Source organism: Hemiscyllium ocellatum, chromosome 5, assembly GCF_020745735.1.
Source record: "Hemiscyllium ocellatum isolate sHemOce1 chromosome 5, sHemOce1.pat.X.cur, whole genome shotgun sequence".
Lineage (NCBI taxonomy): Eukaryota > Metazoa > Chordata > Chondrichthyes > Orectolobiformes > Hemiscylliidae > Hemiscyllium > Hemiscyllium ocellatum.
This window is the reverse complement of record NC_083405.1, coordinates 47,351,161-47,378,868: the sequence shown is the minus strand read 5'-3', so window position 1 is coordinate 47,378,868 and position 27,708 is coordinate 47,351,161. Positions and strand designations below refer to the sequence as shown.

Here is a 27,708-nt window from a genome sequence, read left to right as displayed (position 1 = left end):
CAACATAAATTTTGAATTTTCAACACTGGCATGGGCTCTTTAGACATTATTGTACTTTATTTATGGTCCCTCCTAAATAATGATGGAATGTTTAGTTTACTTTTAGTTTAAATTACAACACTCTTTATCCCACTGCACATTTAGCACAATTAGTTCTGTTTTTGCACATGACAAAGATTTATATTCTGAACTGTCTAACCTGTCAGTTTGTCTAAATCGACTGGTTAGCTTTTTACTAATTATATATTCAGAATTACAGAATCAATGTATGTCACAGAAATTTGTAGCATAGTTGCCATTCAATTTAGTGCTTTTAGCTGGAGCAATTCAAAATGCATCTGCCTTCGAACTTCACTTTCTGTCTCTTCCTCGGCTTAATTTATTTATTGAATTTCAATCTTAAAAGCTTGAATTGTCTCTACCTCAAACACCTATTGTGGAAAAGCAATTCATACTCCAACAAGCTTCTCTTGGGGAAAAAAAATCGCAGCTAACCTTTCTCCCCAGTCCCAAACAATTGTACAGTCACCTATCAACAATGATTCACAAAACCTACAGATGAGGTTCTGCTGCAGGATCAAAGAGCTGACAAGTCAATGAGTAACTGTTTCAATCTCCACGTGTGTGGCTTGTCTACTAAGTAATTCCAACATTTTCTGTTTTGTTTCAAATTTCCAGCATTCAACTGTAAATATTAAATTGCTTTTGCTCTTTTCATTTTCACTACCTTTCACTTGACTATCAAAAACCCTGAGATGAAAGAAAAAGTCTTAATCATTTTCCTTTTAACTTTAGTTGTGACAATGAAAATAGTCTAGCGTGTCTCATATCCCACCTCATCATCATGGATTTGCTACTCCTTTAAAGACTATTCAAGCTGTTGTTTGTGCAGTCTGACAACAGAAAGAGGGAAGGTCTGCTGATTTAGAGATCCTGGTCACTTACCTCCTGCATGGAGTGGGGAACTGCTGGAATTTCTTGCCTGTGAAGAAGGGCTTGGAAGGGAGGACTTGTTCTTGAATGACATGAACAGATGCTGACAGAAATCATCAGGCAACTCAGCCTCCAGGAATGTTTTCATAAACAGCTTGAAGCCATCAAAGTCTATCGGCTAGAGATAAAATAAAGAACATTTACTTTTTAAAGAAATGATCAAAACTGGAAAAAAATGGCTTTGCATTTGAGAAAAGATGTCACCCATGATCTTAGCCAGAACTACTACACATTTTTAGAATGAAAATGTTTATATTTCACGCTTAACAATGCAGTTGCACAGATGTCTGCTTTAATTTTGTTTGTAAACAAACTAAAATTAAGTTTTGCATTAGAAAACAAAGATTTGTTTCTCTTTACATTTAATCTAATGTCCCTCAATGGTCGTTCCTTAGCCTCCTCATGTTTTTTCATCTACATGTCGAGCCTTGGAACATCTGAATGAAATTAGCAAGCATTTGTTCATACAAAAGGATGGTAGTAGCTTGGAACATCCTTCTATAAACATAATAGGTGCGAGACCAAGTATTAAGTTTAAAACTGGCACTGCTAGGTTCTTTTCTGAACAAAGATTTCATGGGAGATGAGGCAAAGGCAGAATATATAGAGCTTGGCTGCAATAGTATCAGTGAATGATGTATTAGGTCAAGGTGCAGAACAGTCCCTTCCTGTCCTTCACTATGACATCCAATTAGGAGCCATTAACAAGCCTAAAACAATTGGACAATAACCCCATTTTCCAAGTCAGGACATTTCTGCATATAGCTTTGATAGAGCTTGGGTAACAGTCTGCAGATTAGCTACATAAGATTATACATTCTTAATAACTAGTTGAGAGAGGCATCACATAGTGAGATCTGCCTGTATCTGATCAGGTTTTTTTAAAGTTTCAGATCAGGCATTTTTCTCAGGTTCAGAGAACTGTGACTGCAACAGAATCTTCACTCCCTGTGAGGCCAAACATACCTTCATTTGCCAAAACCGAAGGAATTGCAGCAAGGACTGGGATCTAACAGAGATCCTGGATGCTTACATGTATTTTAATTCATACGTTCACAGAATTTCCTTTGTTCAACAAAATGGTCAAAATGAACATCAGACCGTGGCAAAGTTAAAAATTACAAATTAGACATTACAAATTAGACATAACAAATGAATAAATATTTTAAAGACATTCAGTAGCTTTGTAGTGATTTTTAATATTCGTCTATCGAGTACAGAGCAAGGTGAAACAAAGTCATGATTACACCAGGAAATGGTGGAACATTTCTAATGTTTGATTTCTCTCATCCTGAATTGCTCCAAAAGAGAAAATGCTGGAAAATCTCAGCAGGTCTGGCAGCATCTGTAAGGAGAGAAAAGAGCTGATGTTTTGAGTCTTACTGACCCTTTGTCAAAGGGTCAGTTAGACTTGAAACATCAGCTCTTTTCTCTCCTTACAGATGCTGCCAGACCTGCTGAGATTTTCCAGCATTTTCTCTTTTGGTTTCAGATTCCAGCATCCACAGTAATTTGCTTTTATCTTCTGAATTGCTCACTGACTGCCAACTTGGAGAAGGTCAGCCTGAGATTTAGGACGAGATTTAATTGAGGCAACAGGAAAAGCCGGCAGGAGTCCTGCACCACTCGATTATTTGTTTTGATATATTATTGTCACATGTACTTAAGTACAGTGAAAAGTTTTGTTTTGTATGCAGTACAGGCAGATCATAACATATAAAGACGCAAAGATCAAAAGATCATTGGGCAATTAAACAGAGCGAGGGATACAAAGTTATGGCTGCAAAGGTGCACAAAAAGCAAGATCAACTTTAGATTTGAAATTTGAGAGGTTCGTTCAAAAATCTAATAACAGTGAGGACGGAGCTGTTCTTGAACCTGGTATATACGTTTAAGCTTTTGTATCTTCTGTCTGATGGAAGAGGTTGGAAGAGAATATAACCGGAGTGGACATGGTCTTTGATGATGCTGGTTGCCTTTCCGTGGCAACAAGTAATGTAGATGGAGTCAATGGATGGATGGATGGTCTGGGCTGTGTTTATCAACTTTGTGTTGGTCCTAATGGTCCGAGGCAGAGCAGTTGCTGTACCAAGCCATGATGCATCCACATAGTATGCTTTCTGTGGAGCATCTGTAAAAGTAGGTGAGGGTTCTTACACTGATTTTCTGTAGCCTCCCTAGAAAGAAGAGGTGTTCGCTGTGCCTTCTTGAATATTGCATTTTCTAGTGGTCCTGAACAGATTGTTGGTGATCGTCACTACTAGGAATTTGATGCTCTCAACCATCTCCACCTCAGCTCCACTGATGTAGATAGTGGCGTGCCTTCCTCCTTGATAGGAAACACCTGCAGAATTAACTGCCAGTTCAGGCACTGTGGAACAGTTGACCTTCCTCAGGAATCAACAGGATGAATCTTCATAATTACCTTAAGCTACCTTGCTACCTTTAGGGATCTATGGACAAGCATCCGAAGATCTCTGTTCCTCCGAACCTTTAGTGGCATGCCATTCATCGAGTACTCCTTTATAACTTTATTTCTTCCAAAGTGCATCACCTCTTATATCTAGCTGTTAAACTCCACTCACTCCATTCACTCATCTGACCAACCTGTTTGTATCCTCCTGTAACCTAAAACCTTATTCTTTTCTGTCTCAACCACCGAGCCAATCATTGTACCATCCCTCACCTCACATTCTCATCTGCATTGTTTATATGTACATTTCATTAACAATAAGGGACTTCCCCACTGATCCCTGTGGTACTCCATTGGGCACAGACCTCCAGTCACACAAACAGCCTTCTACCACCATTTTCTGTCTCCTGCCATTAAACCAATTTTAGATGAAACTTGTCAACGTACCCTGGATCCCATGTACTTTTATCTCCTGCAAGTTTCCCATGTGGGAACTTTTCAAATGCCTTGTTGGAATCCATGCATCTGGTAAACCTACACTGCACTTTCCAAATTCAAGATACCTTTCTTAAGTTGTCGTGACCAGAACTGCTCGCACTACTCTGGCTTGGTTTAACCAGGGCTTGGAACAGCTTAAGCACAACATTGCACTCTGGTCTGCAAGATAAGATCATCATTTCATTAGCCTTTTTGATCATTTTGTGTACTCAAATTATTTTAATCATCTATGTGTCTGGAACACTCTCGCAACTCCCAAGGCTCTTTCCACCTCTACTGTTTCTCATTGTGGAAAGGCCCCATCCATTTTAACTTCAAGATATCAGATCTCATATTTGCTTGCATTAAAATGCATTTGCCACAGTTTTGCCATTCGCTTAGTCAGCCAATATCTCTTTGAAATTGCATGCTTTTATCTATACAGTTTGCACTCACAATGCTGCCTACCTTCAGTGTCATCTGCAAATTGGGAACAGCAACTTTCTATGCTATGCTTTAAGGTATAAGTAAACCTGGGATACACTGAGTTTCCAAAACAGAGCTTTGAAGAATGCAACAACTTACAGCCTGATAATTACAACACCAGCTCATTGTCTTCAACATTGTCAGCTAATTTCCTAATTTAGAAAATCAGAACTGAGTTTCATGGGCTTCAACTATAATCTCTTAATCTTTAGCAAATATCTTCAGAGGTTCTTGTACATTTCTCCTTCTGGATGAATGATTGAAGGAACTTCTTCAGACCATATTTCCTCATCCAGCTGTTGTGCCTCAGAAACAACTGTCAACATTTGATAACGCCGAGTGAACAGACTGCTGGACCAAAGGATGTTGTGAACATTCCACATCTGGTCTTTTCTCTTTAAAGGGCACTTATTTTCTGAGTTTCATTTTTCCACTTGAGTATTGCATTCTCCTACTCGATTCGATAAGGCTATAAGAAATAGGAAAACAAGTCGGCCACTTGACCTCTCCAGGCTGCTCCATCATTCAATAGGTTCTAACATTCTTTATTTCCACTTTCCTGCCCTTTCCCTATAGATTCTTGATCACTATGGGATCAAGGGTTCTCTCTCAGTCTTACATATACACAAGGAACCTACTCCCACTGTGGCGAAGAGTTTCAAAGACTCTCAACCCTCTAGCAGCAATTCCTCCTCAACTCGGTCTTAAATTAGTGCCGTTTATTCTGAGACAATGCACTCTCAGACTTGACTCTGCCATGAGGGGTAACATCCTCTCAATATTTACCCTGTCAAGTCCATTAAGAATCCTTACTGTTTCAATGAAATCATCTCTCATTCCTCTAAACTTCAATGAGTAGAGTCACATTCTATTTAACCTTTGTTCCTAAGACGACCTCTTCATATTCGATCCCTTAAATTAATACACTCATCCAAGCTTGAGTCCTCACACCCTCTCTTTTTTAGTTTAAAGCCCCTCTCCACCTCCCTGGCTGCAAGGTTTGTGAGAATAAGTCCCAACACAGTCCAGGTCAAGACTGTTCCAATGGTGGAGATCCTTCTTCCCTAGTATTAGTGCCAGTGCCCCATAAACCAGAACCCACTTCATCCATACACCTTTTTGAGCCAGACATTCACTTCCCTAACATTATTCATCCTCTGTAAATTTGATGTAGTTCAGGCAGTGATCCAAAGTTTTAAAAACTTGATGACTCTGCTTTCTAATTTAACATTAACTTCTTATATGCCCTCAGCAGAACCTCTGCCCGCTCAAACTTCCCATTTGCACTGCAAGTCTTTCCACAGCCCAGAGGAGATAATCTGAACCCTGGCACCAGACAGGCAACACAGTCATTTGGACTCACTCTTTGTTACTGAGATCAGTGTGAATCCCTCTTTATTACTACACCCCTTCTTTCTGCCCCACTCTTGATTGGCAGCTTCTACCATTGTGCCATGGCCAGTTTGCTCACCCACACTCCATCCCTCACTCTCAACCACACAAACTGAGAACGGCCCCAGGTTCCTGCACTCCTGAATTTTGGATCCACTTATCTGCCTCACTTACAGATATTCTTTTTGTCTCAGACCACTGAACACTTCAGAAAATGTTCCCATTTTTGAGGAGGCAAACTCTTACACTAACAAATAACTTACCCCCTTCCTTGATGTACCACATAGTGTAATTGTAAATTGTTAGTTAATTCAATTTATAATTAATGCAACCTACACCTCCTAAAATATTTAGAGCTTTGTGAATATCAGCACAGACACTTAAACAGATTGGCCAATGTTAAATGTTAACAGACATGTTAGAACTAACCTATTCAAATAATGAAGCTTTGGAAAGCAGTAAATGAAATTAGATTAAATAGTAAAGTCACCATAGTCCTAACAAACCATAGGGCTGCTTTCTCCTTAGAGAGTGATGACTTGCAATGGTTTAACCTGAGGGTCACTATGCCTCCGAAAAGGGGAGACATTAGAAGGAGAGACCTTCATGGCAATCTCAACTGGTGTAGGATTTGAAGCTATGATGGTGGTATCACTCTGCATTAGAAATCAGCCATTCAGCCAACTGAGTTAACTAGCGCCCACTGAAAGCTAATAGACCTTTACAAAACTATTAATAAAATATGCAAATCTGGTGGCCCGAAGGCCAACAAATAGCATGAAACAGTTGGATTGGGATTTCTGTATATCTTGATTATCTGATTTATCTCTGAGCAATGCAGAGGTGACTAGTTCTAAATCCAAACAGTTGTTTTTGCAAAACTGTATAAAATTTGGAACATGTCGCCATTTCACATACACATCCTTACAGGACCCTCAGGTCTCCCATATTCTGTGGAGTTAGCTGCTTGACTCATCAAATATACACACTGACATAAGCAATTAAACCCTGTACAATGATTCAATATCATACCAGCATAAACAAAATAAACACTAAATCCTAAGAAGTGTACAAAAGCAACAGCACAATCTCTCCACTACCATCCCACCACCCCTTCCTAAAACAAAACATTATATCCTTTTCCAGCAGGTATTGACACTCAATTTTCCTTAAAATCACAGGTTGATAATTTCCTCTGGCAACTGAAATAGTAACTGTTATTCATGTGCAAGGCTCAACAATGGGTAAAGGCAGACCATTTAACTATTAAGTGATTTGACAGCCAAGTTTAATCCCACTCATGCCTTATAATCACATACATGCACAACTGCTCAAGATCCCTGGAAATCTAACAGAATAGAAAATCCTGCCAATTCTACCCTCCTGAATCTAAGACCACTAAAAGCAATGAAAATACTCTGAACACTGTCACTGCAGAGATCAATTAACTCAACACAAAGTAGAGATTGTATTTGGTGTTTGTGGTTCAGAAGCTCATTAGTAGATTTAATAAATCAAAAATCTAAGATCAAATTATTCCTCAACTTCATTCTGTGTAAAAATAGCCCAACGCCCCTCATGTCTAAGCTAAACAGCACTGAGCTGAAAACGTGTTGCTGGAAAAGCGCAGCAGGTCAGGCAGCATCCAAGGAACAGGAAATTCGATGTTTCGGGCATAAGCCCTTCTTCAGGCATATGCCCGGAACGTCGAATTTCTTGTTCCTTGGATGCTGCCTGACCTGCTGCGTTTTTCCAGCAACACATTTTCAGCTCTGATCTCCAGCATCTGCAGACCTCACTTTCTCCTCTAAGCTAAACAGCAACTCATCCACTACTGTCTCATCACCAAATCCTGTACATTTTGAAATAAATGACACTTACTTGACTAAGAACATCCTGCTTCTGAGGAGATGGGCAAGCAAAAGGAGAGAGAGAAAGTAAAACTAGATTAGCATTTACAGTTAGAAAAGCAGAGAACATAATACAAAGTGATAGCAAATTAACTTGCAGTAAATAATGTGAGGCATTGTTAGATGAGAGCTGTAATGAAAACTGTGACACAAAAATCACCGTCTGCTCAACAAATATGTCTGTTACTGCGCAAGAAGAATAACTTAAGTGCAGCTTTACTCATGAGATTTTACCACTTTTAATCAGAGCAGTACAAAGAAATCCCTTGCAATCAAAACTCCAGATTAGCTGGTGTTAGCTATGGTTGATAAGGGCAAAGTAATTCAGGAAAGCGATTACTTTATGACAACAGAATGTCCAAGTTCTTCTCATAAATGGCCTAAAAGTTGCCTGCAGTTATCACATCATATAAACATAAAGCATTTAAGTAATAATTTTTTTTGTATTAGGCCCTATTCTAATTCCTTACCAAAAGTATTTAAGCTGTATAGATACAAAAAAAAACTATGCTTTAGTTCATAGAATTCAGTCCATGAAAAAATAATGGTCTTGTTCAACCAACTCACTAAGTGCTTGTGTCAAATGATATCCTGAGGGATCTGGGCCATTGGGGTAGGAACTCCAGTCTTCAAAAATGTCCCCATAAGTTAATAGAGTTGTGAAGGAAAAAAAATTAACATTTTCAGGGTACTACTGCAAAACACCACAGATTTAGAATTACAGAATTGTTACGATGTCAAGAGAGTCCATTTGGTCAATCACATCTGCATGGTCTGAGTGAACATGTCACTGAATGCCTTCTATCTGCCTTCAACCCTAAACCCTATATGCTGGTTGTCTAATTCCCTTCTGAATGCCTCGACTGAACCTGTTCCACAATGTGCTCAGGTGCTTCATTCCAGATTCTAAACAGTGGTGCCCAGAACTACGTACAGTACTCCAGCTGAGATAGAGCTAGTGTTTTTACAAGCACAACATGACTTCCTTAGTCTATTATTTTAGGACCTTATTAATAGAATACTGTGATTTTTTTTTAATTTACTGCTCTCCCAACCTGTCCTATTACCTTCAATGACTTATGCATGTATACTCAAAGTCTCCCATTTCCAATATACCACTGTTTGAAACACTAAGAAGAAAGCCAGGAAGTGTACAATTATTTTCATCTTAGCCTGGCATTACTCTGTTGCCACAGTACTTTTAACTCAAGTAAACTAAAGAAAGACTTACATTTATTTAACCCTAAAAATCTCAAATTACTTCTGAGTAAGTTAAGCATTCTTGCAGTATAGTCACTGATGTAATGTCAGAAAATAATGGCAGCCAATATGTGCACAGTAGTATTCACAAAGCAGCAAAATACTAACAATCAAATTATTTTGGTGTTATTGTTTATGAAGTAAACATTCTCCAGTCAACTAGAGAGAACTCCCCACCAAGTTTTTTTTCAAGAAAAAACATGGTATGGGGCTTGAATGTCTCCAGTCGGCAGGGAATTGTCTCTCATTTTAAATAAAACTCACCTCAGACAATACAGTATTCTTTCTGTGCTGAGAACCTGGATCTGGGACCCACAACCTGCAAACTCTTGGTCAAAAAGTATAATCTTTCAGAAACAATATGGCAGGCAGGAAGAGGCCATTAGACTGTCACCATGACAGAGGCACATGCTCAATACTTGTTAACCCCATTCCAACCTGAGCAGTCGCCCTCTTAGGAGAGAATGACCCCCTCCCTCTCCGAACCCCTCACTCAATCCCATATCCCTTTTCCTGGAATCTGCCAGAGTCCAATGTCAACCACTTCATGTGATTTTTGAAATTTTTGCCTCAAACAGGTTGCTTTACTTGATGCAATGTGTATATCGTTTCCTGTAACACAGGAAACTGAGCACAGTCTCTGTAGCATTGAAAATCTGTTAATAATTAAAGAAAAGTATGACAAATGCTAGAGATATGAAGTATAAATAAAATATGAAAGAGAAACCCAGCAGTTTTAGCTTCATTTGTGGAAAGTGAAGGAACGGAACATTTTGACCTCAATTTGACACCTCAAAACTCCAACAGACATAGTTACAGCTGCAAATTATGGACTAATATGACATTCATGACCTGACATTGAGTCTTTAGTCACAACAAGGAGCACGCTTCTAATACCATGTCATGCTTCAAGTGATCCCAGGATAAGGTGCAATACGAGAACTTTATGTCCTCTGGTTGCAGGGGATGATATTATGAGCAACATCTCTTAAAGGCAATTGACATATTGACTGTCGGATACAATACAATTTTGCGAGCATTTTCCTTGGGAATTGTTGTAGACTCTGTGGGGGTCACAACTCATAGTGACATTGCTGGGACAAGAAAGCTGCCAGCACCCCGGGTGGGGTGAGAGATGCAGAAGGAAATAGAATTCCACCTGAAGACAACTAAAATCCAGTGGTGGTGAGCTGCTCAGGTAGAGGCAGGCTCTCTTCTGACTTTTTTGACAAAAGGTGGGGGTTGCTGTCATGACCCTGGAGCTCTCACAACCATCTTGCCAACAGTGTAAAATTCTGCCCTGTCACTCAGAGGCAGGATTGCCTCCACTATACTGCAACTGATTACCAATGAAGTGCAGTCATTCCAACTACCAAAATATATATAAATGTCCACAGGCCAAGATATTGCCTATATTGTACTCATACACTTCGGAAGATTCTGGATTGTTGTTTCAAGTATTAGAGCTGAAATAGAAGAACAATCTTATTCCAAATTTATCAACTTGCAGAGGCAGTTAAGAAATGTGAAACAGTTGAGAAATATTTCAGCTAACAAAAAACTCCTACATAGTATGAGAACAAAAACAGCATTACTCAACAAATTGTTTCACACTAATCACACTCAACAATTCCTTTTTGTTGTATGATTGTATGCATAATTTTCCTTCACACTGAATTTTCCTGGTCCTTCTCTAGTGTTATGAATAATTATAGTTCATCAAATTCAAAATGTTCTGGGCAACAATATATACATTACCAAATTCTGAGGAAGACTGCGATTAGGAAGATTTAGTTTAGACATGGGACTGTGAACACATTCAACAGGATTAAGTAAAAATAGCTAAAGCCTCATTAAAAGCAAAGCTTAAAGAATAATAGAAACTCAGGTGATTGAACACTTCAGGGAAAGATCATTCATGTGGTGCTGAAATTACAGAAGGAAAGGTAGACTATGAACAATCCATGTGAGAAGTGAAATAAGACAAACTTTCATTAACCACAACATGGTCCATGATTTTGGAGCGGGTAGATCCAGTGAAGGTCAGAAATTTCCTGAGTCCATTCTCCCCAAAACCAAGAAGCATAACTGAGAGATAAACTCAGCACACAGATCCATTCCATTATTCTGTCCAATCTGGCAAGCAAATGGAACACAGGAACTTGTGTATATAGCTATTCCATCATTCTATTGCAATGGCAGAGTTAGAAATGAAAGAATGCAAATTTTGCACTCTGGATTCCAGTTGTAGGTAAAGCGTTGGAAAAGATTATAAGAGATAGGATTTATCATCATCTAGAGAGGAATAAGTTGATTAGGGATAGCCAACACAGTTTTGTGAAGGGTTCGCCATGCCTCACAAACCTTATTAAGCTATTTGAGAAGGTGACCAAACAGGTGGATGAGGGTAAAGCCATTGATGTCATGTATATGGATTTCAGTAAGGTGTTTGATAAGATTGTGGATCAGTGGTGCTGGAAGAGCGCAGCAGTTCAGGCAGCATCCAAAGTGCAGCAAAATTGACGGTTTCCAGCATCTGCAGTCATTGTTTTTACCTCGTTGATTTTAACCCTACTGCGAATCCTCTTGCAAGGATGCCTGCCTTGAAAAAGTTTTCTTCCTCTCTCTACAAGAATCTCAGGGAGTCCCTCTCCACTGCAACTCCCAGGTCATTTCCTCTGCCCTAAGCTCTTCAACCAAGTCATGAAACAAATTCGATACCACAGCCACATTTGCTTCCTCAGGGCCTGCCTCTGTAACCAACTCATCCCACACGGACTCCGGACCACCTTTAAACCAGCAGAGTTCGGACCCGAACAGGCCCACTCTGCTGAGGACATGGAGGTCGTGGGCCTCCTTCACCGCCACTCCCTCACCACCTGGAGGAAGAAAGCCTCATCTTCTGCCTCAGAACACTTCAACCCCAGGGCATCAATGTGGACTTCAACAGTTTCCTCATTTCCACTTACCCCACCTCACCCTAGTTCCAAACCTCCAGCTCAGCACTGTCCCCATGACTTGTCCGACCTGCCTAGCTCCTTTTCCACCAATTCACTCCACCCTCTCCTCCCTGACCTAAGACCTTCATCCCCTCCCCCACTCACCCATTGTACTCTATGCTACTTTCTCCCCACCCCACCCTCCTCTAGCTTATCTCTCCATGCTTCAGACTCACTGCCTTTATTCCTGATGAAGGGCTTTTGTCCGAAACATCGATTTCGCTGCACTTTGGATGCTGCCTGAACTGCTGTGCTCTTCAAGCACCACTGATCCAGAATCTGGTTTCCAGCATCTTTAGTCATTGTTTTTACCCTGTTTGAAAAGATTCTCCACAGTAGGCTATTGCATAGAATATGAAGGCATGGGGTTGAGGGTGTTTTAGCGGTTTGGATCAGAAATTGATGAATTGAAAGAAAAGAGAGGGCGGTGGTTGATGGGAAATGTTCATCCTGGAGTTCAGTTACTCGTGGTGTACCACAAGGAGCTGTGTTGGGTCCACTGCGGTTTGTCAATTTTATAAATGACCTGGATCAGTGCAGAGAAGGATTGGTTAGTAAATTTGTGGATAACACTAAGGTCGGTGGAGTTGTAGATAGTACTGAAGGATGTTGCAGGTTGCAGAAAGATATAGATATGCTGCAGGGCTGGACTGAAAGGTGGCAAATGGAGTTTAATGTGGAAATATGTGAGGAGATTCACTTTGGAAGGAGTAACAGGAATAAAGAGTAATGGGCTAATGGTAAGATTCTTGGCACTGCAGATGAGCAGAGATTTTGGTGTCCATGTATATGGACCTCTCAAAGTTGCCACCCGGACTGATAGGGTTGTTAAGAAGGCACACATAGTGTTAGCTTTTATTGGCAGAGTGATTGAGTTTTGGAGCCACGAGGTCATGCTGCAGCTGTATAAAACTCTCGTGCAGCTGCAGTTGGAGTATTGCATATAATTCGGGTCACTGCATTATAGGAAGGATGTGAAAACCTTGGAAAGGGTTCAGAGGAGATTTACTAGATGTTGCCAGGTATGGAGGGAAGGTCTTATGAGGAAAGGCTGAGGGACTTGAAGCTGTCTTTGTTAGAGGGAAGAAGATTGAGAGGTGACTTAATTGAGACATATAAGATAGTTAACGGGTTAGATAGGTTGGACAGTGAAAGCCTTTTTCCTTGGATGTTGATAGCTAGCATGAGGGGACATAGCTTTCAATTGAGGAATGATAGATATAAGACAGATGTCAGAGGTAGTTTCTTTGCTCAGTATTAGGAGTGTGAAATGCGCTGCTTGCACCAGTAGACTCACCAAATTTAAGGGCATTTAAATGGTCATTGTATAAACATATGGATGAAAATGGAATCATGTAGGATAGATAGGTTTCAGATTGTTGCAGCAATCTGTGGAATTATCAAGGGGCTGAGGGGCCTGACCTGTGCCATAATTTTCTATGAGTCACATGTCACAGTAGAAACTCTCAAACTCGAGTAGACATCATCCCCAAATGGAGGGGCAGCTGAAGTTGACCCGATAAAAATCCATCAATTACATTCTTACAATCTCAAAACAGACTGACTATTGTTCTATTTAAATGGTGATCGCACAACATTCTTTAAATGGGTGCATTGGTTATTCGAACCAAGATAACACAGCAATGTTCCAGGTAAATGGATTAGCTTTGACCAGTATCTTGTGAGAATATCAAAGCTTCTTCTGGATTTGATCTATTTTACAGCATCTTTGAAAGACCAGCCATTACAACATGATCCAAAACTATATCATCCAAGGGTCTAGTGTGCTGAAATTTGATTGCCGAATTAGATAGAATGTTGTCGACTGTGAAATAATTTTATCACAGGTTATATTTGGACACAAGAAAAATCCAGAAATGTGCTTAAATGCGGCTTGAATAAATTTACACTCTTCAGTTCATAAATCTTACTGAACAGATGAGCCAAATCAGATACTTCAACATCACAACAAAGAGATACGTGTTACTGAAACTTTTGTCCTGCATTCATCAGGACTGATTCAACAATGCCAAAAGGGTGACATTGAAGATCTATTTCTGTCCTGGAAAATGGCACAGGGATGAACAGCCAGGAGGCACAAACTGAAGCAACAGTGTCATTGATCATAAATATGATAAAAGCCTAATGTGTTGGCAGCAAGGTACTGGCATTGACAGAGGATTGGCTAACTGGCAGAAGGCAGGGAGTAGAGATAAGGGGGTCTTTTTCAGGATGGCAGCTGGTGATTAGTGGAGTTCTACACCATTTACTTTCTACATTAACAATCTGGATGAAGGAACTGACGGCATGTTGCCAAGTTTTCAGATCGAACAAAAATAGGAGGGATAGGTAATGTCGAGGAAGCAGAAGGCTGCAGAAGGACTTGGACAGGCCAGGAGAGTGGGCAAAGTAGTAACAGATGGGATACAATGTGGAAAAGTGTGAGGTCATGCACTTTGGTAGGAAGAATAGAGGCATTTTCTAAATGGGAAAAGGCTTCAGAAATCTGAAGAACTTAGGTGTGCTGGTTCAGGATTCTCTGAAGATTAACAAGCAGGTTCAGTTCTCGCCACAAAAATCTCAGCTTCGTATAAATACCTCCCTATTTCTCCCCTTTTTTGTTTTAGCTTTGACAAAGGGTCAGTTAGACTCGAAACGTCAGCTCTTTTCTCTCCACATCTGCTGAGATTTTCCAGCATTTTCTCTTTTGGTTTCAGATTCCAGCATCCACAGTAATTTGCTTTTACTAGGTTCAGTTGGTAGTTAGAAAAGCAAATGCACTGTTAGCACTCATCTGACAGGACTAGAATGCAATAGCAGGGATGTGCTGCTGAGGCTGTATAAGGTTCTGGTCAGGCCACATTTGAAATATTGAGAGCCATTTTGCATTCCATACCTAATGGAGAATGTTCTGGCATTGGGAGATGGTCCAGAGACGGTTATGGCAATGTTCCTGGAGATGAAGGGCTTGTCATATGAGGAGTGATTAAGGACTCTGGGTTCCGTACTCAATGGAGTTTCGAAGGATGAGGGGGATCGGATTGAAACTTACAGAATACGAAGACGACTGGGCAGACTGGATGTGAAGGTGATGTTTCAAAGAGGAGGAAAGACTAGAGTTCATCCTCAGAAAGAAGAGATGACTCTTTAAAACTGGGATGAGGAGGAATATCTTCAGCCAGAGTAGGCATGCTATGCTTCAGTTATACAGAACATCAGTGAGACCATATCTGGAGTACTATGTACTGTACTTATCAAAATACTAATGGAAGAACATTAACACATTGGAAGCAATTCAGAGAAGGCTCAGGAGACTGATATCTAAAATGAGGGGGATTTCCTTCTGAGGAAAGGATAAGTAGGCTAGCCATACATCCTCTAGAGTTTAGAAGAGTAAGAGTGACTTAACGGAAAGGCGTAAGATTCTGAGGTGTCTTCACTGGGTGGTTGTTGAAAGGATGCTTCCTCTTGCAGTAGAATCCAGAACGAGGGTCACAGTATAAAAATAAGTGGTGCCCGTTCAAGACGGAGGTGAGAAAAAATAAATTGTGAGAGAGTTTTGTCTCTTTGGAATTCTATTCCTGAATAGGCAATAGATGCAGCATTATTAAATGCTTTTAAGCCAGAGGTAGATGGATTTTTGATTATCGATGGGATGAAAGATTATCGGATATGCCAAGTTGAGGTTAAAGTCAGATCAACCATAATTTTATTGAATGATGGGAGGCTTTAAAGGCCCAATGACCAAGTCTCCATCCTTGGTCATATATGTCATTGGAGAATGGAGGCCTTATGGGAAGGAGGCAGAGAAAGACTTTCCTCTACTAGATGTAAATCACAATGTTGATTCTATGTCCATACTGTGTCCTTTTGTTTAATCTTCATTTCCCTTTATGTACGCAATGTCCAGGGGATGTCAGTGGAATAAAGAACCCCTGCTTCAGGATCATAGAGTTGTCCATCTGTTCAAATCTAATTTTAAACAGCAGCTTAAGGAGAGGGCAGAATGTTCACTCATTAGCAAATTGATTTGCCAAGATCTTTGAGATATTGATGAGTGTTCACAATTTATCTGCAAAATTGGCTTATTTGATTTAAACTCTTACATTTGGAAGTATATTTAACAAGGATCAAATTGAGGCAGATATGAAGAAGGCCGAATACAAAATGCACCTGCTGGCAGAAACTTCAGGTCAGAATTTCATCCACATGTTGCCGTTCAGCTGGCAAGGAATGGTACAGATAGCAAGCAGGGAGGAATCGAGAAGATTTAACACAATAATCAGAACTGCAAACATATACAAAAGACTAAATGAATTATTAGAGCCAAGTGATGGGAATGAAAATCAGCTACTTCAGTCTCTGTGCTGCTTCATTTTTCCAATTAGTTGTCAACTGAACAAAGTCAGAATAGATGTGGAGAATTGCTGGTCAATGGCATCAGGTAAATTTCCTTCCCTAATACCTTGAAACTATTTCTGCAGCACTACAATAGCATGTAAATTCTCTGAGACGCTTGTTCAGTTTCTCTTGCATGACTTAAATCTTGCATTTACAGAGGAGCAATTCTCCATGTGGCCGTGCATGAAAGTAGTTCTGTGTGTATATGTCAGTACCTTTTACGGTTTCAGATCTTAAATGTCCTGTTTTAGTTCACAGTCTCAGTCTGTGTCTGTCTTGAGGACAGCCTCCTAGCACAAAGCGGAGGTCCTTTCTGACTGGTTTGCTTCAACCTTTGCCAGAATAGTAGCAAACTTGACAACAACAATGTTAGTTAACATGGACATTCCTTTACTGTTGCAATATGTGCCTACAAGATTGGACTTGCAAAGAACTGCTGGTCCAGATAGCATTTATCTGAGGTTATTCAAAGAGATGGGAACTCTTATGTTCACTGATATCAATGATTATTCTGAAGGTTTGGAAGGAGACTCATGTTCTATCCATATTTAGAAAGAGAAACAAGTCAGAACTGAGACATTAGAAATGTATGCCTTCAAAATATTCATGAGTAATAAGGGTCTTGAAAAATGGGTTTTACCAACTCAGTGAAAATCAACCCTATATTTATTCTCTTATTACAGATCCATCCCTTTGCTTTTCATGTATTCCAATTGCTTTTCTGCAGTCTTGGTTTCCAGCAATCATGCTGGTGTAATCTTCATTTGATCACCGCCTCCTTCTTTTACTTAACAGAAGACAAAGTACATGTAAAACCCACACAGAATGACAATTACTGCCCATGCTTTTAAACTTTACACTTCCAGCCTTTCCAAAACAATGCTTTCGATTTTGAACATAATTTTCTGACTGAGCATGAGTGGAAACAGAAATGTGTAATCGTTATCAAATTCCTTCTCGTACTTTATTAGTTTACTTCCATTACTACATTGTGAAACTGGTTAGTTAATTTACTCTGGGCAAACAAGCAGCTCAAGCTCCATACTGCTCAGCTTCTCCATCCTGGTTTCTGTTTCACAGTTTTGCACAAATCAGAATATCTGTAAGTTTACAACAGCCAGTATCAGTGTTGGTTCCTGCTGACCCACAGTCCTCTGTATTTTTATGACAAAAAAAATCACACAACACCAGGGTATAGTCCAACAGGTTTAATTGGAAGCACTAGCTTTTGGAGTGCTGCTCCTTCATCAAGTGGTCATGGAGTACACCATTGTAAGATTACAGAAGTTATAACAAAAGTTTACAGTGTGATGTAACTGAAATTATACATTGAAAAATACCTTGATTGTTTGTTAAGTCTCTCATCTGTTAAAAATGACCATGTTACTTTCACTTCTTTCATATGTAGATCACAAAACTGCTTTTAAATTTACATTTTCAGGTTCACTTTAACAATTGGTGTCAGCACAGATAATGTGTGGAAGGTGTTAGCCCCCTGTGTGCTGTTGTCTGTGTCATAATGTTTAGACTGATTCTAGTCTAAAAAAGTGAATTTGCAGAGTCTTACATGGATTCATGCAGTTTTTGAGCAAAGTCCTGATGAAGGGCTTATGCCAGAAACGTCGAATTTCCTGTTCCTTGGATGCTGCCTGACCTGGATCAGAAATTGGCTAGCTTAAAGAAGATAGAGGGTGGTGGTTGATGGGAAATATTCATCCTGGAGTTCAGTTACTAGTGGGGTACCACAAGGATCTGTTTTAGGTCCACTGTTGTTTGTCATTTTTATAAATGACCTAGATGAGGGATTAGAAGGGTGGGTTAAAAAAATTTGCTGATGACACTAAGGTCAATAAAGTTGTGGATAGTAACAAAGAATGTTTTAGGTTACAGAGGGACATAGATAAGCTTCAGGGCTGGGCTGAGAGTTGGCAAATGGAGTTTAATGTGGAGAAGTGAGGTGATTCACTTTGGAAAGAGCCATAGGAATAAAGAGTACTGGGCTAATGGTAAATTTTTGGTAGTGCAACTGAGCAGAGAGATCTGTGTCCATGTACACAGATCCCTGAAAGTTGCCACCCATGCTGATAAGGTTGTTAATAAGGTTTGTTAACTTTTATTAGTAGAGGGATTGTGTTTTGAAACCATGAGATCATGCTGCAGCTGTACAAAACTCTGGTGTGGCCGCACTCGGGGTATTGCGCACAACTCTGGTCACCGTATTACAGGAAGGACGTGGAAGCTTTGGAAAGAATTCAGAGGAGATTTACTAGGATTTTGCCTGGTATGGAAAGGAGAAAGGCTGAGGGATTTGAGACTGTTTTCACTAGAGAGAAGGTTGAGAGGTGACTTAATTGAGACATATAAGACGATCAGAGGGTTAGATAGGGTGGACAGTGAGAAACTTTGTCCACAGATGGCAATGGCTAGCCTGAGGGGATATAGCTTTAAATTGAAGAGTGATAGACATAGGACAGATGTCAGAGGTAATTTCTTTACTCAGAGTAGTACGGCGTGAAAAGCACTGCCTGCAATGGTAGTAGACTTGCCAACTTTAAGGGCATGTAAATGGCCTTTAGATAGACAATAGGATGAAAATGGAATGCTGTAGGTTAGATGTGCTTTGGATTGGTTTCACAGGTCGGTGCAACATTGAAGGCCAAAGGACCTCTCCTGCACTGTAATGTTCAATGTACCAGGGAATTTATTAGTTTCCTGGATACAGTTTGTTGCGTTGTTAAATAAAAAATAATTTTTTCATCATTTCTGAGCAGATTTCCCTCAGCAACACAATGACAACAAGAATATTCAAAGTAGCAACCAATAATATTATACTTTAGACAGGTTGGATAGAGATAAGCTTTTTCCCCAGGGTGAAGGATTCAATAACGAGAGGTCATGCTTTCAAGGTGAGAGGTGAAAAGTTTAAGGGGGATGCACGCGGCAAGTACTTCACAGAGGGTGGTGGACATTTGGAACGCGTTGCCAGCAGAGCTGGTCGAGGCAGGCATGGTAGATTCATTTAAGATGCGTCTGGACAGATGCATGAGTAGGTGTGGAGCAAAGGGATACAAATGCTTAGGAATTGACCGACAGGTTTAGGCAGTACATTTGGATCAGCTCAAGCTTGAAGGGCTGAAGGGCCTGTTCCTGTGCTATAAATTTTCTTTGTTTTTTGTTTAGTTACAAACTAACACATAATTTCTGTCATGATTAAAAATGGGTGAACCACCATGTTCCCCACCTCTTCCCCCCACCCCCCCCCTCCCCCCCCCCACCCCCCACCACCACCAAGTTATATTAAGTCAAACCCATCTTCTCCATTCTATATATGATTCCTGATGGCTCTACAACTCAAATGTTACTTTGCAGACATTTTCAGTAACACTGTTTTGTTTTAGTTAAAGCCCGAGATTCATAGCCAGTATGTAATGAGGCAAAAAGAGGAAATAAGACAGAATGGGCTGGATTACACATCAATTTGGACTAAAACTTGACAGTAAATTGAGACTGGGAAGTAGTGGAGACACAACTTTGGCATTTATTGAGAAGAATGATGGAACAGACGGAGGCAGAGAGTGAAAGATATTCATGTGGTGTTTGGCTGCAGGGTAGATGACATCATAGGGCCTGAGCAGCAATAGGATTTAGCCTTTCAATACCTCTGGACAGGCAACTGTGGTGTAGAGTGAGGAGGAGAAGCTGGTCAACTTTGCTTTGTGCTGAATGGGGAGGTGAAGTTTTATCTAATATGGAGAAAAAGTAAAAGGAATGCTTAAACTAAGAAATATTGAACACTGAACCCATGATCTGGGGAGAACTTGCAAGTATTGACTTGATTTGTTACCACCTTCCAATTCAGTGCAGTGTTGACTTGGTGCACCAACCTGACAGGCAAGCAGTACAAGACCTGCCTACTTGCTATCTGAGTATCAGGGTACTCTTGTTAAAGAAATTTTAAATGAGTAAAATATATCCAGTTTCAGTTTGAACTAATCTGAGTAAGAAAATAACTTTGAGGGCATTCACTCCTCAAGGAGTGGACAGAAATCCACACTTCAAATTTACTTCTCTGCACATATACATGGGCAACCAGCCAACAAAGTTTAAACAGATTATTAGAACAGTGTGGGTATTAAAGTGAGGAAATAGTGTATATGACTTGATTGCATCCTGTTCTTAAAATGGTGCATAATGGCTCTGATGTGTCATTGCCTTTTAGAAAATTATTGATTCTTAGTAACAACTACTTTTTTTTTAAAAAAAAGGTCAGGAAGTGTGTAACAGTAAATTAACTGATGCATTATAAATCTCTCAAGTCAAAACTTAAAATCATTTAGCTTCCAGGATGTTACCAAATGGCTGGCAGACAGACAGACAGACAGACAGACAATCTTCAATTAGTTATTTCCAGTAACAAATAGAGATAGACCACAAATTCCTCTTTATGACAGCTGAATCCAGAATATTCCTACTGTGACCAAAATAGCAAGCACAAATAACAACAGACTATTTAATTTTCTGGAGGTCAGGCCCTTGATGCTTCACTTGCCACAGTTGAGACTTCCTGAGAAGCATACTCATCTATTAAAGCCAAAAGGGAAAGTAATAACATTGCCTATTATCAGGAAACTGTGTGCATATTTACAAAAAAAAAAAGTTCTGCTGTAAAAATTTCACATACACAGGACATCCCAAAGCATTTGCCAACATTAGTACAGTCACTAATGTAATGTCGTCAAAAACAGATGGCCATATACTAAAATGCTACTGGACTCGAAACTATCTAGATAAATTATGATTAGAAATTTCTTCAAAATTGCTCATCTGCAGCCATAATTAAAATAGATATCGAACAAAAACTTCACTTTCAAATCCCACACCAAAGATTTTAACAAAAGGATGTATACTGACATAAAACTTAACCTTAGTTCTTTATTCCAAGTTGTACCTGCAGGGTGAAGGTCTGCATGCAGTGAATATGTTGCTCCCACCACCATCCCACACACCCCCTCAAAGATACATCTCAACCTACCCCTCAGAACAGCATCCCTTTTTTTAAATGTGATCCTTGGATGTGTGTATCACTGGCTGGGCCACCATTTAATACCCACCCCTAATTAACCTGGAGAAAATGGTAGTGAGCAGCCTTCTTGAACGGCAGCAAGTCTTTGGGATCTAGGGACATCCATACAGTGTTAAGAGAATTCAAATGGTTTAACCCAATGACAGAGGAAGAACAATCATTATTCCAATTCAAGTTGCTGTCCCATTTGGATTGGAACTTGTAGGTGCTGCTGTTCCCAAGATATTCTGCTGCCCTTGTCCTTCAAGGTGTTAGAGGTCATGAGGTTGAAAGGTGTAGTGGAAGAGTTTTGAGAGTTACTTCTGTGAGTCTTGTAGATGGTTCACACTGCTAACCCTGTGTTTAATTTGTAAAGGGAATGAGTGTTAAAGGTTTTTGATGGAGTGACAGTCAAGTGATTTGCTACTTGTTTTGGATGGTATCACGACTGAGTGTTGTTAGAGCTGCATACATTCAGGCTTTTAAGAAAAGCCCATGACAATCCTGACTTGTGCCTTGTAGATAGTGGACAGGCATTTGGGAGGTAGGGGAGGAGTTGCTCATTGTAGACACTGTTTTTGTCCTGAATCAAGTCTGGTCGATGGTATGCCCCAGGAAGTTGATAGTGGTGAATTCAGTGATAGTAATGCCACTGAATTTCAAAGGGGGGAGGTAATTGACTATGCAGCTTGATATGGTTGGACCTAAACCCCGAAACTTCTACAATGATGCCCCGACACTGAGATAATTGACCTCCAACAATAACCACTATTCCCCCTTATGCTGGATGTAACTTGAATTATTGGGAGCTTCTCTCTCCTCCCCCTCTCAAAACAAAATCCCACTGACTCTACTTTTGCTAGAGCTCCTTGATGCCACACTTGGTCAACTCTTCGGATGGTCAGTGTGGACCTGTTGGGCCTAATGGCCTGTCTCCACGCTGTAGGGATTCTATGATTCTAAATGCTTCCTTGATGCTAATGGGAGTCACTCTTACCTCACCGCTGGAATTCCATCCTTTGCAGTGGTAATTTTATTTTGCATTTACTGAACTAACTATTCTTCGGGTTTGTTGAGAGTGATTAGCAGTTAGGGATACTTTTATTAAGTAGATTTGTATTCAGTGAGAATTTCTAACTCAGAGCTGGTTTCTATTCAGTCAAGGGGAAAAGATGACTTAAGTCTCTAGTTCTTAGTTATCCAGCACAATCTTGTTACTCTCAATTTCAACATGGTCATTAAAACAACATAGTGCAAGAGAATGGGCTGCTTGCATCTAACACGGCAAATCCATTTTCTTTAAAATCACAGTTTCTATCCTCAACTCACCATGGTGCCTAATACAGTGGGATGGTTCAAAGATGACAAAAATTTAGTTAAGATTCTGGAATTCTTGCTACAAATTGTTTTCAAGCTAAGTACACAAACTGTTGTGAAACACATTGTTGTAAAAGGAATCAGATAGTTGCATAAAGAAATGAATTCCAAAGAATATGGGGAATGAACAAGGGTGCGGCATTTCAAAATCTTGGTAACTGGTAGAGAAAAATGTTTAGGCAGATCAAATGATCTGTTCCCGTGATACAACATTCAAGAAATGCAACCACCTTAAAATCTGCATGGCATACTTCACTGCCAATTTAAATCATGTGACCTACTGTTTTGATTCCAATAATCATCATTTGATTATTTATTTTATCTTGTTGTTTCATTGCTCTCTAAAATGGATTCATCAATTCAAATATCAGTGCACATTTGAAAGCTGCGAATTGATAACATCAGATAGTGCTGAGATTTTTTTTAAAATCCTTGTCTAAATGTTGCAAGTGTCAAGCTTTCTAAAGAGTGATGAACAACCTATTGCAAATTCATCACTTCCTTTTCTGATCCATTCTACAGTATGATCTAAAATGACATCTTTGAAGCAACATGAGCTATAACTATTCTGATCAATTTTAGTCAACCAAATTGAAATGCATCAAGATTCTGTCATTGTAGTGTTTGACATCTTGACTACAGCTACTTTTTAATTGAGGGATAATATGGGTATTGAATATTTACCACACTATTGACTGACAGAATGTGTGGAGACTGAAGATATATTTATACTGAAAAAGCACCGACATTCTCCATATGGTGCCTGAATCTACTTTTCTGAACAGACATTTCATAAAAAAAATCCATCAATAAGGCATGACAAGGACACCAACAAGCATAAATGTCAAAATCAATGATGCAGTCAAGATTCTGCTGAAAGAAGAGTCAATACAAAATTATTCCAATTAAGAGCGAGTATAAGTGACAGAGACATACAGATGTAATGACGTCTTTACTTCAAATTGCAAAATTCATGTCAATAAATCTGAATTTACAATCCAGGAAAAAATGACCATGAAAATTGATGATTTGTTACAAAAACCCAACTTGATTATTAATACCTTCTAGAGAAGTGAACCTGTCATACTAACTCAGTCTGGCCTACATGTTGCATTAGTTCCAGACAGAGGAGTTGACTGAATATCATCTAAAGCAGCCAAAAAGTTAATTCGTTTTACAAAATCAAACACAAAAAGATTTGCAATAATGGATGGAAAAATGATACATTCCCTAAATTCTGAGGCACCAGTGAAATTGGAATACATGTGTTTATTTCCTTTCAGTGTTCTAATATTTAATTCTTGACTGAGAAATGAGAAGTCTCGAGTGTGGTGCTGGAAAAGCACAGCAGGTCAGACAGCATCTGAGAAGCAGGAAAATCGATGTTTCGGGCATCAGCTCTTCATCAGGAATGAGAAGATAGAAAGTGAGTCTATGATGTTTCTCTTAATATGGGCAACATTATATGAAATGGAATATAAAATACCTGCTCTGGATTATACTTCACGAGTGTACCAGCACCATGGAATTCTTCTAGAACATCTTTAAGTTTCTTTGTGGAGTCTAAAAGAAAAGATAAAATGGTTTTAGTTTTTCTAGTTTACCATACAAAAGGCAGAATGGAATTTTCACAGAACAATAATTATGGGTTTTCTATAGATCACAAGTTCTGGCATACTTGTCTAATTCTGAATCTGCAATGAAGAAACAAATCAATTAGAAAAAGTGAAACTACATCAGAGAACAACTCCAGGGTTCACAATCTAGAACATAAATGGAGGATGGACAGGAAATGCAGAAATTCATGGAATCATAACAGAGATTTTTGTTTTGCATTATAATTTACAAAGAAGTTAGCAAAAAAAAGTGTTAGAAAAAGAAGGCTATAGTGAGAGCTGTTTAGTATTACTGAGCTGAAGATGAATTAAAATATCCACTCAAAAGGTTTTACTAAAATTTTTATAAACAATATTAAATGTTACCTATTTAGGAAACAGTATCTTGAAATAGTCCACAGATTACACACAAAAGCTATATTTATGACCATCTTAAAATGTAAGGTTGTGATTAGAAAGTATTTGTTGAACCTTGCTTCAGTTTGTAATCTCTAGTTTTCCTTGGCTAGAGGCTACCTCATTTCTGTACATTGTTTGTGTTCAATTAGCTCTGTCATGGCCTTTAGAAATTAGACAGAAATGCCTGATATTGAGAATCAGTCGCCTAAACTGGCTGCTGTTCTCATTTCCTAGAATTATATTGCCACCTTTTCATTGTAACCAAGTCAAATCTTTAGAATTCTTACAGTGTGGAAACAGGCCCTTTGGCCTAACAAGTCCACACTGACCCTCTGAAGAATAATGCATCCAGACCCATTCCCCTACCCTATATTTACGCCTGACTAATGCAACTATCCTACACATCCCTGGACATTATGAGCATGGCCAATTCACCTAAACTGCACATCTTTGGACCGTGGGATGATACTGGAGCACCTGGAGGAAACCCATGCAGACATGGGGAGAATGCCTGTGTGGAGTTTGCACAGTCACCCAAGGCTGGAATCGAACTCAAGTCCCTGTGCTGTGAGGCAGCAGTGCTAACCACTGAGCCACCGTGCTGCCTTAGTACTCCCTTCCTAATGGCATGTCTGTGTGACAAAGACTGCGCTGGTTCAATTGTCTCCAGACAGAGTTTTACAGATGGGCAATAAATGTTGGTCTTGCCATGAACCAAAGGAAAAACAGAAACATATTTCTCTTCAGGGGAAGATCCAATCACATCATCCTATGTGAGTGTGACAAAGATGAACCCTTCCCCATTGCTCATCTTGGCCTGTGGCTTTTGACATTGTTTGCCACACCATCCTACTCCAATGTCTCTCCACTGTGGTCCAGGTGGTTGAGACTGTTCTCACCTGGTTTCATTCTTTGTTTTTCAATAGTAGTCAAAGAATCGCATGCAATGTCTTTTCTTTCTGCCCCTGTATCATTAGCATAACCCAACATTTTGACATGCACATGCAGCACCCAGGAAACATCATTTGAAGTCAGTATTAGGTTTCATATGGACAATTACAGCATCCAGTTCTACCTCGTGACCAGCTTTCTCAATTACTCCACCATTGTTGAATTATTAGACTGTTCATCGAAAATCAATGAGCATAAATGCCTTTTAAATAAGCATTGGGAATACTAAAGTTGTTTTTACTCCAGTCCTGTTTCAAACTTCATTCCCTAGGATCTGTTAAGGAGAAGTGTTATCAAAAATATTAAGCTATTATACCATCAGCTGGATATAGCTGGAATATTTCAAATAAACACTTCAGAGAAAAATGAAACAGTCTGACAGTAGCTAAAATACTGCACTTGTGAAGAGAAATTGGATTTTGTAAGGCAGAGTTTGCCGAGAAAAAGGTTACGTAAAACAGGTGCAAAACAGCTGATGGGTTCTGAAATAATAAACAATAATAAAGAAAAATTGCCACCAGACAGAGAGAAAACAGAAATAACCCATTCCTTCTTGTTTTGTTTGAAACATCTCTCAAAGCTGAACCATCCACTTGAAGGCCCATTGGAAGATTTCACTGCTGCAACTCAAGAGTTCTTATGGGAAAATTCCAAATCAACTCAACTGTATTGGAGAGAATGAGAGACTAATTCAATCCCAACTATAGCAGAACTGCCCCAGTAAGAAACTCCATAACCAGCGGATACCTCATGAAAAATGGCCTAAAGCTGGGAGCACACCTCTGAACAACCCATAAATAACATTCTTTCCTGACTTGGTAAATGACAAAATTTTCAGATCTGGTATGAAGCAGAGTTTACCTTTATTTGCATAAATCTAGAGAACGTTTGTTGCTTTTGCCATAATTGGAGCTGGATATATTTGTATATTTTAAGACTTTCATTTATAAGTTCACCATCTTTGAGTGACAATTTGTGAACACAAATCATTCTTTACTTGTTCACTTAAGGAACCTGGCTGTCTGAATCTTTCACCAAGCGACTGACAGTGAAGTATACATTTTTTGAATTAGTAATAATGAACCCCTATAAAATCAAACTCCATTGTAACTAATCCAGGAATGATGTGAAGAGAGGTGTCAGTTCATCACTCCTGATTCAGTCATAACACTACTGATACTATCCCCTTCTCTGGCAAATATACTGAGATTAAGTCTCCTGTTTGCAACTTGGAGTTCAAGTTGAGCTTGCTACCTTACACTCATGCCATCACTAAGATTAATTGTTTTCACTTCACTGACCCAAATTCATCTCCATCCCAGCTGATCTGCTTCTGAAGCTTTTGTCATGTCTGGACTCAACTATTCTATTCCAGTCTGGGCAGGTTTCCCATATAGTATCCTGCGCAGAATTGAGGTAGTTTAAAAATCTCTGCTGCCTGTCTTACCTTAATGCAAATCCTTTTTCTCCCTATCACGTCTATGCTCACTGACCTACATTAGCTCCTACCGAAGCAACAACATGATTTCAAACTTCTAATTTTTGTAAAGACTTTCACTGTCTCACCTTTGTTAACTAAGAATCTCCTTGTTCTAATATATGAGTACTGCTATAACCCTTGTGTCTGTGTTGTAGAAGGCAATTGTTCAAAAAATATTAAATGTTGAAGACTCCAATAAGGTCCACCCAATCTGGTGATGTCAATTGGACTTGAGTGGAGGAAGGAAGAGCTTCATAAATTCGCAAAGACTTTTAGCAACTTTGTAGCAATGTTCAATTTATTAATGAGGTGTCAACCTGGTGAAACTACAGCCTAGGAGTAAGTGTATGCAAATAGTGCAAACAACTTTCAGTTGTGAATGGTGAAGAACAACTAAACAACTAATAGGAGGTGGGGGAGGTTTGTTCACAAATATCCCCATTTCCAAAGGCAGGGAAACCCAACATATCAGTGCAAAACCAAGGATAAAAT

General features: G+C 39.4%; 1 protein-coding gene across 2 annotated transcripts in view; it reads right to left on the bottom strand.

The window, feature by feature from the left end:
• The window catches only part of dgkb (diacylglycerol kinase, beta), a 729,492-nt gene that overhangs the window by 616,690 nt on the left and 85,094 nt on the right, over nucleotides 1-27,708 (bottom strand). For both annotated transcript variants that reach the window (XM_060825438.1, XM_060825439.1), the window contains exons 2-4: nucleotides 24,257-24,333; nucleotides 7,643-7,663; nucleotides 983-1,111 (exon numbers count right to left, since the gene is read on the bottom strand). In XM_060825438.1, coding sequence (XP_060681421.1) covers nucleotides 983-1,111; nucleotides 7,643-7,663; nucleotides 24,257-24,333 — 227 coding nt within the window. The remainder of the gene's footprint in view (nucleotides 1-982; nucleotides 1,112-7,642; nucleotides 7,664-24,256; nucleotides 24,334-27,708) is intronic.